Source organism: Haliaeetus leucocephalus, unplaced genomic scaffold (assembly GCF_000737465.1).
Source record: "Haliaeetus leucocephalus isolate CR32 unplaced genomic scaffold, Haliaeetus_leucocephalus-4.0 Scaffold151, whole genome shotgun sequence".
Lineage (NCBI taxonomy): Eukaryota > Metazoa > Chordata > Aves > Accipitriformes > Accipitridae > Haliaeetus > Haliaeetus leucocephalus.
In genome coordinates, this window is record NW_010972587.1 from 1,262,884 (window position 1) to 1,279,233 (window position 16,350).

The 16,350-nt window shown below is 39.5% G+C and overlaps 1 protein-coding gene across 1 annotated transcript in view; it reads right to left on the reverse strand.

The window, feature by feature from the left end:
* The window catches only part of GRIP1 (glutamate receptor interacting protein 1), a 227,291-nt gene that overhangs the window by 61,309 nt on the left and 149,632 nt on the right, over positions 1-16,350 (reverse strand). The window contains exons 6-7 of the mRNA XM_010561729.1: positions 15,915-15,990; positions 14,385-14,530 (exon numbers count right to left, since the gene is read on the reverse strand). Coding sequence (XP_010560031.1) covers positions 14,385-14,530; positions 15,915-15,990 — 222 coding nt within the window. The remainder of the gene's footprint in view (positions 1-14,384; positions 14,531-15,914; positions 15,991-16,350) is intronic.

Here is a 16,350-nt window from a genome sequence, read left to right on the forward strand (position 1 = left end):
GAAAAACCTTTTCCAGGTGTGTTTCTTTGTCTTTTTTTTTTCTTTTCGTTTCTGGACCAGTGAAAATCCATCCAAATTTACCTAAGCTATATAGACCTTGAAAAATTAGAGGTCACAGTACTCAAAAGGCTATTCCATTCAACACTGCTGAGCTGACCATAACAGAAAGACTGGGCTTATGCAAATTGTAAAAACCCAAATGAGGAGCTGATTAAAATCAGCAGAACATCAATATAAATCATTATACAAATACATGCACATAAAAAAACCTCAGAAGTGTCTGTTTACAAACAGAATGACATTAAAAGGAAAATATTACGGTCACCATGTGGGCACAAAGCACTTCAAACTTAATGAACCCCAGAATGAAAATTGCCTGGATGAACTTATTTTTACCTCCCTTCTTTAATTAAATAATCACATATTCCTCCTTCTTCAAGAGCCTCATGCGGAAAGTAGACAGTGAGTATTTAATGAGTAGCAACACTTTTACCTTTTTTTTTCCACGTTCATGCCTTAATTACTAAACAGTGTTCTCAACCTTCTCCGAGCATATGTGGTGGAGGGAGAGCTATTGTATGGTGCAGCCTCTGAACATTCATTACAACACATATTTATTAATGATTTTATCTTATAACCACCCTTTAGAGCAAAAGCATGGCATTTTCCCCACTGTATAGATAAACAAATGAGCATCAAAGAAATGAAGGTCAAAAGCATCCGTTACTCCGGAGAGGACTATTTGAGACACCTACGCTGGGATTCACTGCACCAAAATGCAGGCATCTGTAGAACAGACCCTACACCTCAGCTGGCGGCCTAAACTCCCTCTACAACCATCAGAGAAAACTGGCATTTAAGAAATGTGTTTCACCTGCCCTAATTTAGGCATCTACAACAAGATGAAATGATCTACTCTTTAGAACATTTCTCTTACTTGACTGCTTTTCAGATCACTTAGTACTACGCAGCAGGTGACTGATGAAGGAAAAACGTATGCAATCATTCTGATTAAAATCTATACCATAACACATATACTCCAAGTCATCTGAGTGAGGCTGCATGGACATCTAATTCTTGCATTTTCCACCCCCGGAGAGTTGAACTGAAATGAACTTTGCATAGACAAGAAAAATCTTTCCCCAATATACACAAAATCTTTTGGAAAAGTCATCACAAAATGCTGCTTCTCCTGAGCACACTGAGCTGTATCCTTTCAAAGACTTCCAAATGTGGCTAAGTCTGGGTGGATTTTCACTGGGATAAGCAGAAGAGACTTTTCCAAAAAGGGCTTTCTCTCCCTCAACCAGTACCTCCTGAATTGCACGTCCATGTTCCAGTGCTTCAAAAAGACAAATTTTCACAATGAAAAGTTCTCCAACTTCATCATCATAAGCAAAACAACTTTCTCTAAACTCATTCCTGGAAACGGGAGAACAATTTTGCCGAAACATGCTTTAAAAAAGAAAAAAAGGCAAAAAGCAGACTTAGGCAGTTACCTGGGGGAAGGTGGAAGAGGGCCATAAGGAAAACCTTAGTGTAAACTGTTGAAGTTTTCACTGTTCATAAAATCATGGGTTTAACTGTGAGGCAGTTTATAAAACTCTCAAAAAAGCCATTCCTCCTACAAGGGGGATCACAAAGAAGCACAGAAAGGACACATCCTTCCTTCTTTGCTCTTCCTTTGCAGCTGTTTACTAGTTTAAACATAGCAGCTGATTCTCCCACATTCTGTACCCAACTGAAGAATGGCAGAATGCACTGAGACAGACCAGGAGCACCAACACCTTGCCATGTTTTATAACGTCAAATGCTAACATTTGAAATCTGATCTGTTATGTGAAAGCCAAACACTAAATAAAATTAAATGTATGGTGGCTGTTCATCTACGAGTTTCTCTAGCATGCTTGAGGATGGAGACATTCACTGTGGTCTAGATCCAGACTGGGATGACCTATAAAACTTACCACAAACCTGGTAATTTCATGCACGTACACCCTGTTTCCCATGCAAATGCTGAAGTACCAGAAGAGAAATATTTTAGCAAAGGGGTGAAAAGAAAATGGGCCTGGCATGTTCTCTTTTCATTACTAGACAGGAGAGGACTGAGTGGTAACTGGGTGCAATTAAACAGTGCAAACAGCACTATTTTTAAATAATCTGCATCAGAGTTAGATCCTTGTAATACAGGTCTTTTCTACACTTCAGACTTGAGTTCGCTGTAGAATGCCTAAAGGAGATGCTCTTATGCTGGCAACGAAATAAAACATTGAGTTAGTGGTGCAAACGGTGCTTAAACTAGAAGATTTTTATGTTGGCAGAAGACATTTTTGTTGGTATAAACTGGGTGTCCATTTGGTGAGAACTGAGGAGGGGGGCAAAGAAGCACAGCTCTGCTGTTTATTTCCCTATGGAAAGCTCTTAAAAGCTCTTAAAATGTAGGACAAGAGCTAGATTTTTCTCCTTTGGGTCCTATTTTAAATCCCAGCTGAAATCAATGAGAGTCTTCCTACTGAGTCAAACGGGCTTGGACCAGGCCTTGGCTAACTTCATGAAAGGCACCTGAGAGCTGACCTAAGGACAGATAGTTCTTGTTCTCATCCTGAACACTTCAGGTGAGAGCACACTGCGGCAGTGCCGTGGCTAGGGATTACATGCAGCTTCACGTGCACGCAAAAACTACTAAATTCTGTGGAGAGAATCACCTAGCAGATCATACTCAACAATCAAGAGAAAACTATACATTTAGCTAAAAATGCAATTCCAGGGTATTTAATACCTAGATAAAGCATTTATTTTAAAATTAGAAAGTTAAATGTAAATAACAGCTAGTTATAAGTTTGCCTGAGCCAAAAATGGCAGGAAGAATTGCAGGGAGAATTTGTTTTAGATTTTCTTCGCAGCTATGGGCGATGTTGTGCCAAAATCATATTAATGACAGAGGGCAAACCACAGGCTCAGTGTGTCTCCAGTCCAGGTGGTTTTTTTTCCTTGTCTTTTTAAAATTTTTAATTTAAGCTTCTTGAAGCCTTTAGATTTCAATTAAGAACTCAGGCATGATGACCTGAATCAACAATATCTTTTGTATATACAATAAAGGATAAAGAACAGCCCAACTAGGAGTTTTTAAAGAAAGTGTTGAGGGACTTCCTAAGTAACATAAAACAAGTCCCAAAGCTCTGCCTCAAGGTGTACATATTAGCATCTTTTCATGTATGTAACCTTTGGATTATCTGCCAGAAAAAAGTGAAAGTAACCCTGTAATTCAGAGGCAATATGGGTTATAGATGCTTGTGTGTAATACAATAGGAAACCTTACCCTGGAAAGCCCTTTCTTTCTCATTAGCATCCCCATCTCTGCTCCTCCATTGTCTCTCTTCTCCCCAGAGCCTCACTGCCTCTGATGCCCTACAGCCAATTTCATCTATTGGCAAAGCCCTACTCTGCTTCCAATTTCATGCAGGTAACCTGAGGGTCTGGGTCACTGCATGACTTGACTCACTTCCAAGAAAGAGTGCATTTATACCGGTGTGGGTTCTGCATGTAAAAATGGAATTTTATCAGCCAGGGAAGAAATGTCTGGAGGCACAGAAGAGGAAGGAAAAAACGTCAGCTTGCCACAGCTTTACCTGTAACCTTGGGAAACCATCATATCCTTCATTACTCATCTCTTCAGGAGGGCTCGGCACTCTTTTTTTGGCTGCAGTGAGCCATGACTTTTCTGCTCGTGTCAGAATTGCAATTAAAGATGAAACCGGTGAATGGTCTAGATAAGTACTCTTCGTAAAATCACTACCACCCTCTTCTCCTCCAAGAAGAAAACCTGTAGTAAGGTGCTTGCCTTTAGTTTATTTCGAATGCACGTTCAATTATTACAGAAACATCATTTTGTTAGGGTCCTTCAGCACCTACATTGAAATAGCGACACAACCAATCAATAATAGCTGTCCAACTATACTGGCCAATTTCCTTACCAATGAAAATCATGAGACTCACAGAAGGTCAAACACCAATAACGTGAGTCACCAATGAATTGATTAAAAAAAGAAAAATCCAATGATTTTTTGGCTGAACAGAGGCTAACACACAGAGCAATTTTTATCAGTACTGTTTTCCCAAACCAGTCTGGTAAATATTGAGTTCGTAGGCTATGAAATGATCTCTTTAAATGAACAAAGCATGGTAACCACGCATTTAGGAAAAAGATGCAAAGACAGGTTATTATGGGTATTTAAAATTACTGTAGGGCAATGTGGTTTGAACACAGAGAACATAACATTCCACTCATTGTACAGCTATGCAACACCATCAGAAGTGTAATTCTGTGCTACAAGATCATGTTGTAAGATGTGGCACTGGTGCAATTAACTTTGAGTAACTATGTTGATTTCAAGATAAACTCATTCAGCTTAGATGTTGATTTTTTTTTTTTTCCCCTACCTACACTTCCAGCTCACAGGCCTCGGTACTGCCTTCTCTGAGCAGTACACATCTGCCACGTGCTGAATACTACATGGTGCAATCTCACAGGACCTGCTTCAGATCTCATTCACACTGGTTTTGCACTAGAACACCATTAATTGAGACAGCTCATATTTAGGCAGAATACCTACAAATATTCATACTTTAAAATCCATCCTTTTTCAGCACAAATGTTCTGTAAAATGATGAATGAACCATGAACTTCAGTGTAAAGGGATCAAAATCTGCCCTACTGCACCCCAATTTAACCTGTTAGTTTCTGGCCAGTACAGGTGTTCCAGGAACTGATCTGAGGGTTTCTCAGGCTTTCTCCCCTTGGCTTAACCCGTCGGGCACAGTCTGGGTGTGTGATACCGATGAAAAAAAAGTCAAGAGGATGGAGTAGTTTGGTTCTGGATTTTTTAAACACCTCCCTCAGGGAAAGTCTTGGGAGACATTTAGTGTTTTCCTCTCCCTGGAATGGAGGCAGGAATGGAGCCTTTGCTGCTGTTATTTCCTTAGAGATGGGCCCTTTTAGGAACAGCTTCTGGGGTTACAGCCCAAGTTCTCTCTAATATAAAGAAAATAAAATCTGTCCCTTATTCCTTATTCTCTCAGATGACTGCAATGCCACTAAACCAAGTCCAAGGATGAATTTTTTTAATTGGTTTCTTTCTGATTACAGAGTTTCTCTTGCATTGAATTGCATGGCACATGCGGAAGATCCTTTAACCTCCCAAGAAGCTTAATTATCATCCTCTTTGTAAAACTTTCACACCTGCACTCTGAATTTAAGTTCTTCAGCTACCTGCTCGATTTTTTTTTGGGAGCAGCACAAATCAGGATACTTCATTATCCTTGTTAGTCTGCTGTTGACCAGCACACTAAGTAACAGATAAGCCAACTTACTGAAAGACCTCTTGACTAACTTCCAGCTGACCGGAGGTACAAGCACGCAGTAGAGATGGCAATTCTCTTTCATGCTGCATTTCACAGCACATCTGGATAGCCCTCATGCAAAGTGGAAAAATTTGATCAATCCTTTTTTCCCCATCTTTTGCTAAATATATATGAGGGTTATTTGCTCCTTCCCTCTGCTTGTTTGGAGCCTGGACGGTGGACATGAGAGGTTATTACAGCAATCTCCTCCTTCCATCATTTGTTTTTACATACTTACTAAAAGAAGCACAATAGCCTATTTTAATAGGCAGAGGCTGCTTCCATTTGAGGATCCAAACCCTTGAATTGGCATCTAAAAAATTCAGACCACATGCTTTGTGAGGAGATAGGAAGACAGATTAGACAGGCTCTACTTTAATGAATGCCCATCATGAAATACATTAGATAGTTCAGACTGATTTTTTTAAATTGTACACTATTTAGACTAACTGCATACAAGTACGTGTTTCACCTTCCTGACAAGTCTTTGAAGACAAATTTGTCCATTACTTTCAGTACCCAGTAAGTAAAACAGAATATTTTCATACACGAAGTGGAACTTGGAAGATGATACACCCCTCCCTCCCCTTTCCTAGTTATTTATGACAATTAAATTCTACTTTTAGTTTTCTGTTACAGGGACATCTCATTTCACCTTTACAGTTTTTCCTCCCATACAAAGCAATGTTTATTAAGCTGCTTTTAATGAGGCCATGGTTTCAAAAGCACTAGAGAGAAATGTTAATTGGACCTGTTAGAGTAATTTGTAACTTATATGGTTCAGCTAAACTCCATTTATTTCTCTTTAGGGATGATCAAGAAGTCTGTAAAGAGAGAAATATCTGTAAGATTTATGAAATCCTTGTAAAACATAACAACTCCTCCCTTCTGTAATCATCTACTAGCAACATGGCTATCAAACTGTGACAACAAATCACAACCAGGCAGAGAAAAGAAAGTAAAAAATTCTATATACTTGGGAGTGATAGACTTTTCTCATTAAGACACCTTAATTGCTTACAACTTGGCCACAGTTCAATCATTTGCTGTGATTTTTTCTTATGATGGTTGCCTCTCTCAGGCTGTATTTTTTTTTTCTTCCCTTAGTTATTTCAGCTGAAACAGGTAAGCTGTGTCTGAGAACATCATTAGGGAAAACCATACTGTTCCCCCCCCCCCCCCCAAAAACACTCAGAGCTTTAATTTATATTTATATATTTCTATTGAAAATTCATGTTCTCTGTGTGTCTCCATTACCTGACAGATCTGGCACAGAGAATCAAGAGAAAAGCCAGGAGGAGGGGAGAGTAGGACTTTTTGGGCAAGAAGGGGAGGAACTGAGGTGAGAGGGTGATTGATCTGAAAAGAAGCTGCAGTACAAGAAACTTGGGAATGGTTTGCTAAGAGACAGGGACAGGAGAAAGGGCTAAAGGGCAGGCACGAAAACTGCAAAAGGCCTTTACGGAAGGAAATCAGCAATGAGAGAAACGTGTTGGAAAATTACTTAAGCCTTACTCGGCAAAAGACAGCAGAAAAAACTGCGCTGTAAGGAGAAGGATTAGCATGTTGGGGTTTTAGGACCTTCTAGAAAAGAAGGCTCAAACTAGGTCAGTAAGGAAAGGGAAAATCAAGCAGCTGCTGGGAAAAAAAGACAGTAATGCAGCTAGGACCACGGTAAGAACAAAGAACAGAGAAAAAAGCATCACGCTTGCATGGAACAGACAGGAAGGAACAAGGGATCCTGAACCTTTGCAGTTCTCTGCTGTCAGCAAACATCTTTGAAACCCACTGGTCCCATGTGTCTCTCAAGTCTTTTCTGGTCCCCATGAAGCACGTACATGCTGTGCTGGACAGCTGGTCTGATAACCCGGCTAACAGGGAGCAGGCTGGTGGGCTTAATGGTTCTCACTCTTTTGAGGAGCTATTTGGGTACAGACATAATGTCAGATAAAAAGATTTTTCCCACGAAGAAACCTAGGCATTGGTACATAAAAACATGTCAACACTGTTAAGGATGTAAGCTCACACATATACTGGGAAACGACAAATTGACAGTTGCTTCTGCAACACAGTGATATCACTCATGAGATAGAGAAATACTATTTTCTTACAAGGCCCCATTACACACCTCTTTCACTACTCAACAGTCCTCATGATGAAATGAGCGTCCTGTCCATAAGACAAAGCACTCTAAGTTTTGAGGGAGCTAGCAGTGAATGAGTTGGCTGGAAGGTGTACAAGGCCTAAAGAGGGAACTGCAAGAAAGAGTAGAAGGTCACGTAACATGGAGGAGACACCCGCGTACTGCTTTGAAGTACCAGATTCTCTTTCTGTCACAATTTCTGTAAAGGCTAAAAAGGACATTTAAACTGTATTGGTCACTAACTGCAAGCATTTTCTTGTTTCACTATCAGCAGTCAGCAGCAATATCACACAAAGTATTGATGAATCAAGAACTGGGTTTTGAATTTGCCAGCCCAAATGCTGGATTTTTCTTTTTAAACTGTAATGCCTGTTCACCTTAGGTTTCCATGCTATGCATTTATCTCAAGAGGTGTTAAAAAGGTATTTATCTTCCTTTTAAACCAGGTAAATAGCGTAGATTAAAGCAGGTAAGCAAGCAGGAACTGATGCCTGCCTGATTGATATCAATCCTCTTATAGGCTCATGATGAGACTCAGTGAAGCCAGAATGTCATATTTAGTAGCAGCATGGGAGATGAAGGGTTAAAAGGAATAACCTCCACTTATTGTAAAAAAGCAGTCCTGAAAGCCAGAAAACCTGATAGCAGAAAATAATCACAAGCCTCAGACTTCTCTGAAGGAAAAAGCATCTTTTGGTGCCAAGGATAAGTCATATAAAACACGCATCTTTCGCTAGATGAAATCCTAACAAGCTAGCACCACAGGGGGAGAACTTACCCATTGCAAACATCCACACCCGACTGTCAGTTCATACGAATGTCCCTGATGCAAGCACCCAGCACTGACAGCAGAAAGCACAAACAGTGTGTTTGATAAACAAGGAACTTGTACAGTAAGATGAGATGAGAGACTAACGTGCCATACCATGTAGATTCAAATATCTGCTTAGTTTGCGCTGTGTGAACGTGAATTGTGCACTGGCCTCCATGAGAGACAAAAAATCCCATGTTTTACCTAGTGACACATCTGCCAGTGGGTATTTCTGAAACTCTTAGAGAGACATGTCTGTGTCATCTTCTGCCTTAAGAAAGAGCCAATACATTTGGAATGACCTTGGGACACTGAGGTTTTCTCCTTGAGATCTGCATATTGCCTGAAGCACTCAAACTGTGGCAGGATTAGGGCCTCAGGAAAAAACCACCAGGAAATTAATAACTTTGCATTCAGACAAGGATCTGGGCAGTGACTTCGATAAGCCTGTGGTCACATACCGAAGACAGAAAAAAAAATTCAAAATTAATAGCTACATAAAAAGGTTATTATCTCTCCTCTGGGTCTTGTGACTGTATTGCCTGCACACCTAGCTGGACAGAGACTGAGCAGACAATCTCAATCCTGACATTTCCCAACTGGCATGCTTGACTTTTTGACTTCAAACATTGTCTTCTAGCATAATCTGTGTATGTGTTTGTGTAGCAGTATTTAGAGTAATACTTCAACTAATACAGCTATCGTGACCTTTGCTTTGCACATGAATTTTCATTCAATCTGTCTCTGAAGCAACATAAGAAAGGAAGCATTCTTTGAAAGTTTAAGTAACTAATTCATATTTAGAATTTCAAGGGATCCAGGTCTGTTGCTCTGTGACAGCCAGGAGACCTGCAGTTGCAGTCAAATGCTAGAGTACGCTACCTATCTGTTCTGTCAAAGACTTGTAAGAGACAAAGTAAATGTTAATTTTAAGTTTATAAAGAAACAGAAAGAAAAAGGCAGTGTGGAATCATACAGGCTTCCTGACTTTCCTTCAACTTTCAAGGTCTTGCAACATTTATAAGGTTTATGAGGATCTTGAGTCTGTCCTTGGAGTCTCTGGAGCTCCTGTTCCTTGGTCTTGTAAAACTCTATAGCTCTTAAAGGTCTCCACAGCTCAGGATACGCTTGAGTGATACTGCTTTATGAAACTTAAGGGGCAGCCCTTAAGTTTTTTTTTTCTCCAGTATTTCTTGTCTTGCACAAATTACTGAAAGTCTACACTGGATCACACATTACCCCACCTGATGTTTAAACTATGCAAGCTTTCTCTCCCTAGTGCTCTTGTCAGGCAGAAATACTGAAGGGTGAGGCGGATTTCTTCAAATGTACTCTCACAGAATTGTTATGGCCTTTTGTTTTTCTGAGTTTTTTTTTAATTGTTTTTTTAATGGATGAACTTAAAAAAGGCAAAAGGCTCAGACAGTGTTGGTTAAACTGCTGTCAGCCTTACTAGCAATGAATTTGATTGCATGAATAATTCCCTTTCTAGGAAGTTCTATCAGTGGTAAGTGTTGAGTTCAGAAAATTGAGGGTGTTGCTCTAGCTGACGGTGACTGGTTCTATGTCAGGGTGACGCTGGTAGCTTGGGACTAAAAACCAAGCTGACCATATCTGTTTTGCAGAGAACAATTACAGGGTACCACATTCCAGCAAATTTATTCTGGCTCAAATAAGTGCCAGAACTGTTAAAGAAGCCAGAGAAACATATGGAATTTGAATGTGCAATATGTTCCTTCATTTCTGAAGACCACAGAGTGGTTTGAACTAAGAAACACCCGGTGAAGAGATGAGAGAGAAGGAGGTTGTGTCTCTCAGGTGTAAACAGATAACAAAAGCTTAATTTTGTGCCAAAGTCCTGGCAATAGCTAATAGTTTTGTTTAACTACAGTATCCTTGATTCAAAGATCACCCCAGCAAGAACATCCAAGATTTAAAAAGCAGACTGCTCAAAAGCTCAGGAGCAGCAATTTATGAACTAGAGTTACATTAAAATGTTATGGGCCAGAATTTAAACTCAAGGTAGTCTTTACCTTTGAACTTTTCCAAATGCTCCCTTTCAGAGTAAATATGGAAGATGACCCAAGCAGATGCAACCCCTATCACAGAGACAACAGAGAGCCCAGTAGCATCATGACAGATTTTGGAAAACCTGAAGGGAAACTACATCTGCTCTACTTCCAAATAAATGTAGTGATAAACTTTTATTTCTTGTTTTGACAGGGGCAGTGTGAATGTCTGTCTGCAGCTTGTTATTAGCATTGCATTCTAATTCCCATCCTCACTCTGAGGATGCCTGACCTATAGCCTTCAAGCTGTGAGTAGCTTGTTAGGACACTCCACCCAGAGCACTGCCAAATAATGAGAACTTTGGTCTTCCCAACCTAAGTTGATAGCTTGGAATTAATATTTGCTGTGTAGTTGCCAAAGGAAAAGATTCAGGCTCCAAAATCATTTTGGCAGTGGCAGCAAATCACTGCTAGCCACCACTCTGCCTCTACTCCTTCCCCTCCAAAACATGAGGGGCACACGTGTAGTCTTATGGCACAGAGAGCTGCAATATTCAGACCTCTCCCACCACTGGATGAAAAAAAGGTGATCCACATGACCATAAAGGTTGGACACTTCAGGTGTAAGGATTACAAAGAAAAGTGATAAAGCCCACAAAGTTTATGTTACTTCCACACAGTTGTGTGTAGGGCAAGTCACCATACCCATCTCCTCTGCAAACTCTGAAGCGCAGCATTATTAAAGCCTCGCAAAATTAAAAAATGCAGGTAGTTTCCTTTAAAACCAACAAGGAGTACAATCGACCACATGGCTTCATGATCGGAGGAGGTGTTTTGGAAAACAGACATTTGGAAGACTGCTACCTCCACAAATTCAAATGTAACTTTTATCAGGTTATAAAATATTTTCTCAGAAATTATGTTTTCCTATTTTCTTCAGGTATTATCTTGGTATTTCCAAACTCCTACTATTTTAAAGTCTCTTTGAAACTATACAGCAGTACACTCCAGACACCAACCTGGAAACATTTTCAGCAGGGGGGCAAGGGGCGGGGGGGAGGCAAACAAAAACCAAAAACCCAAGAAGCTAACAACATCTCTTGCAAGAAGCTGAATTGACAAATTTACTTCCTAGGACCCAGCTGAGCAGGATACTTCAGGATGTATTTAAGCAAGCACAAGTGTAACCCCAGCATTCAATGGGAATAGTCACATCTCCTGCATTATATACACACTTAATTACCCTGCACAGAATCCCTTGATGCTTTTTTTACTCCAGTTTGTCTAGGTTCCAGAAACAATAAAATGTTCAAGCTTCCCAGGTGACCTCTTGAAGACTTCAGGCAAAGGAACTAAACTTTGAGAAATATAGCACCTTTGAAACAGCTTATGCTTACAGGAGTATAAAAAGTCAGTTACACACTACAGGACTGTAGCTGAAAAATAGTTCAGGATTATTTTCTTCACCTAGTGTAACCTTTTCAAATCAAGTTCCAATTTCATGCTATCAGAATACAATTTATGGCTCCTTCCAGTTGTGGCCACATGGAATGCTACTTTACAGGATATAACCATCTGTTAACAGAAGAGAAGATATTAAAGCAAGTAATGGTACAATTACATCTCTATGAGTAAGATATTCTCCCGAAAGTTTATACCAGGAGGACCCTATAGAATGCACCAGACTTTTATACAACTTTTGGATTGTTGTCCCCTCTCAGCAGGCTAACCTACTGAACTAGTTTCAAGCATCAGTTACTGCTAAGCCACCTTCCCAATGCTCTTCCTCTTGTTTTAGCCTATTTTCATATTCACATCAACCCTGAGGTGGCATTACAAATAGCTTGTCTTGTGGGTAACAAAAGAATCAGGGAACAGAGCAACATTTCTGTAACTCTTAAATTTCTGTTCATGGCTCATACCCTTCCTTTCATGTTACTCCCAACTTTGACTTCACTGCTCTTGAGCAGAAGTAAGTGAAGATTCAAATCAGCACTGTTTTCCTGGGCCAAGAATCAATGGGTTAGGATGGGTGGTTTTCAGCCTTTGTGCCATAATCATAACATAACTGCAAAAAGCAAAGCACCACTTTTCATACCACTGCTGGAAAACTATGCAGGGTGTGCAAACTGGAAAAAATCAAAACCTACTGGGGGCTAGATAAAATCTAACAAACTCATAAGGCATTAAAAGAGAGCCTTACTGGATCCCTCCTCATTTCTTCTTGCCTCATTTCTAGGACCACCATCCTATACATTTCCCAGTGTTCGATATTCCCTTTTCCTTCCTTCTTTCTGACTACACAAGCTTCAGGTTCTTCTACCTCCTTAAGTTTCCATAGGATAACGCATTCATTGCCACAAAGGCAGGAACAATAAACCCAGATTTGTTATAAGAACAAAAGGGAGATAGCTGAGTTTATTCAGAGAAAGAATGACATGAAGAGACTGACTGGTAGGTACTGCCCGTACAGTTACAAGCCTGCAATTTCCAGCTAAGATCTGTATCCTCCTGCACTGTGCTCTATCCAGATAACACTGAAAAGAAGGTTCCTGCCTTGAACAACTTGCAATTTAGAGCACAACAGAACTTCTTATCATGTGGTCTTGTCCTCACACAAACCTGCAAAGATTTCTAAAAGATTCTCAGTGAAATTGAGGCTGATTTCCTCCCTGCAATGTACAGGAGAATGGGGATGGGAGTTTTCTCTGAAATAAAAGCCTTGCTGGGAACTTTGTCTGTCTAAAGCCAGGGATTCTTTTTTCTATGAGATCTCACTTTCTTAGAGAAAGATTCTTTTTCTATGAGATCTCACTCTTAAAGAATCTGGTTTTAACCGTGATGATAAATAGGGTTTGGTCATCCATCATCTTCCAAAGAGAACAGGAAATAAATGAAAACACCTAAATTCTAGTCCTCTTCAGGTTACAAGGTCACCTGCCTTTCCATTTTCTACACGGAAGGTTCCTGCTCAGGTGCCGAGCTGACTCCACCTTTCTGGATGTGAATCTTGCACGACTGTCCAGCAGGGCTGCCAGACACCATGCAAACCTGTCACTCCATTCTTGATAGTTAAGTAAACAAAGATATATATATATAATATATTTTATAACAATAACAATAATAATAATAAACCCAACTGTGACTTTGAGAAAAACAGAGAGGCCTGTTCCAGAATAAACAAATATCTGACATTATTCTTCTAAGTATTAATCTTTTCTAAGGCTTTGAAGTTTGACGGTGCTATTTCACAAAGTCCTATGAGGCTGCTTTACTGCTATGCTAGAAATCTGACTGTGGAACTGAGGAGGAAATGAAGAGAAAGATCCCCAAACAGAGAAGAAATATTTTAGTCCGATTGGTGAATATTTCTATTTCTTGCTGCCATGAATTTTCTGTATCTTGCAAAAATGGAGGGGATATGACACCTTCCAAAACAAATGGAAATTAACTCAATCCCAAATCTGTTGTGAAGTCATCTGCTCTCCTTGACTTTTCAGAAAACCTCCCGTATCTTCACTGAGTTCAGTCAAAGCTTGTATAAAGCCTAAGCTCATTTTTCAAGCCATGATTTGCCACCTTTGCATTTCTTAACAAACCTTCTCTTCCCCATTCTTTTCTCTGTGGCAGTTTTGTGACTTTTTAATAATGTCTTGGCCACCTAGCAACACTGGCAAAAGGCAAAAGAATTCCTGCAAGACCAAGTAAACCCCTCTTTCATGTGACATAGAAATGCTTACTCTTCATTAACCTTTATTATAAACTAGTCACTGGAAAAGTTACTTTGCTAGAATCCACACTATGGTTTCACTCTACAAACCATGAAATGTCAGAATGCTAAATTACAGTAAAATACTGCTCACCTCCTTATGAACCCAAGATTAATGACACGGTGCAGAAGGGAATAGCAGTGCCACTAGGAGCGTAACAGGTCACGTTCACTTCTAAAATAGCTCATCAAGAACAGGCAGCAAAACATCACAGACGGTTCCCAGAACTAAAGCCCCACTTCTCAACCTACCCATCACTGAGACATCATATTCCACCAGCAGAGTCGCCTCCTGTCCGCATTGTTTGAGAATACTCATGGCTTCAGCATGTGTCGTTCCGAGCAGTCGGATCCCATCAACACTCAGCAGCCTGTCTCCGGGTTTGATTGTGCCCTCTCTGAAGGGAGATTAAAGGAATGGTCTTTATTAATATAAGATAAATTGATTTGGAGATAATACCATTTTTATGCAAAGCCATTCTCTCACACCCGCTCTGACATCCATCCCTCTTGCCTTAACACTTAACATTTACTTTGATGGTGAGAACGTTCAGAGGGCGCAGTGGAAAGGAAATTGCTTTAATTGGAAAGTCAGCGACTGGAAAACGGCTTAACACATAGCGAAATAATCAAGTCATGTTAAATTGCAACTAAGTATAGCTTCTCCTTCAACATACGCTTTCTTTCTGCCTTGTCCACACAACTCCTCTTTCATACATACATGAACACCTCCTCCCCTGATATTTTCTTAAAGATAAATACGAGGTGCAAACACATGGGTGCAGAAACAGATTGCAAAATATGAATGTCCATTTACTGATTTTCTTCAAAAATATCCCTTATTTGGATAATTCCATTTTTCTTTTCTTCCTACCTAAAAATAATTTGGCTATAAATGTACACTGTCTCCCAGGCGTATCTCATAACGTATTCATAATCATAATAGCAAATGAAGTACTAACATTGTCAGCTCAAGAATTGGAGAGAAAAACAAAGAAGCAAGGGGGATGAGGGTAGGAAGAAAGGGAGGGACAAAAGACAAACGCTCTCTTGAAACATTTGCTTCTCAATTAATGTTTCCAAGGTCAAAAAATGTCGACATAGGCTACAGAAAATCAGTCTGCTTGAAGGAAATTGCCCTTTAAGGTTCTTTAATGGTTTAAGGACATAAATGCCATTTTTGAAAAATGTAATTCATACATACAAATAAAATGAATATTCTTTCTTTATATATATACAAGATGGTATTACATACAAATATGTTCACTGGGCCAAAACATAAATCTGTACTCAGAAGCTGTCCAGGTGAAGTTACGTGTGAACTCACTATGCAGCTGTGTACAAATGTCTTAAAAGAATAATACACCACCACCCAAACACATGACAGTATTGTTCTGAAGAGCAAGAGAAAAAGATTATGGTGTTACAGTATAAAAAGCATGATTAAGAGCTACACCAGTTCTCCCAAGGCTACACAAAAATGTGCTCTGACCTATCACAGGCATTTGTTCTAATTATTTTAGGATGATTTTTTAAAGTGTTTAATGGGTAAGTCTTGAAACATGCAATATACTAAATTAAAGTTCACACACACCACGATGTGCCAAGCCTCTGTGGTTGCCTATTACTGTTGTTATTATTACAATTAAATACATAAACCATGAATTTCAAAGGAATGGGTTTGAATATATCTACTTCACTCCAAATCCTAATTTCTGTCTCAAATAATTCACCTATTTCCATTTCTCTTTCACATGTACTCCAGAGAAAGATGAATTGTACCTGTCAGCAGGCCCTCCAGGTCTAACACATGTTATTACAACAGGACGAGATTTATTTCTGTCATCGTGTGCTCCACCTAGAAAGGGAAGTGAGAGAAAGCACACCTTAATTCTATGCTTTCTATGAAAGCTCATTTCCAAAAGAAGAGCCTAAATCTTGCACCATGCACACTTACAGATGGGCTAAAAAGATCAAAAAAAGGCCAAGCCATTAATATGAACCTCCACTGAATTTTATCTTAAATAAAATCGACCTACTGTATGGTATAGATGATTCTTTATAAAATATTTCTACAGAGTGATTCTTAATAAATGTATATTCTTTTCTTAGAACCTCTACTCTGCAAATGTGATCTCAGTGTGAAAATCTACTGTTCTGCAATGTTTGCTGCACAGAGAAAAAAAAAATCCGTATTTCATGTATACTCAGAATAATG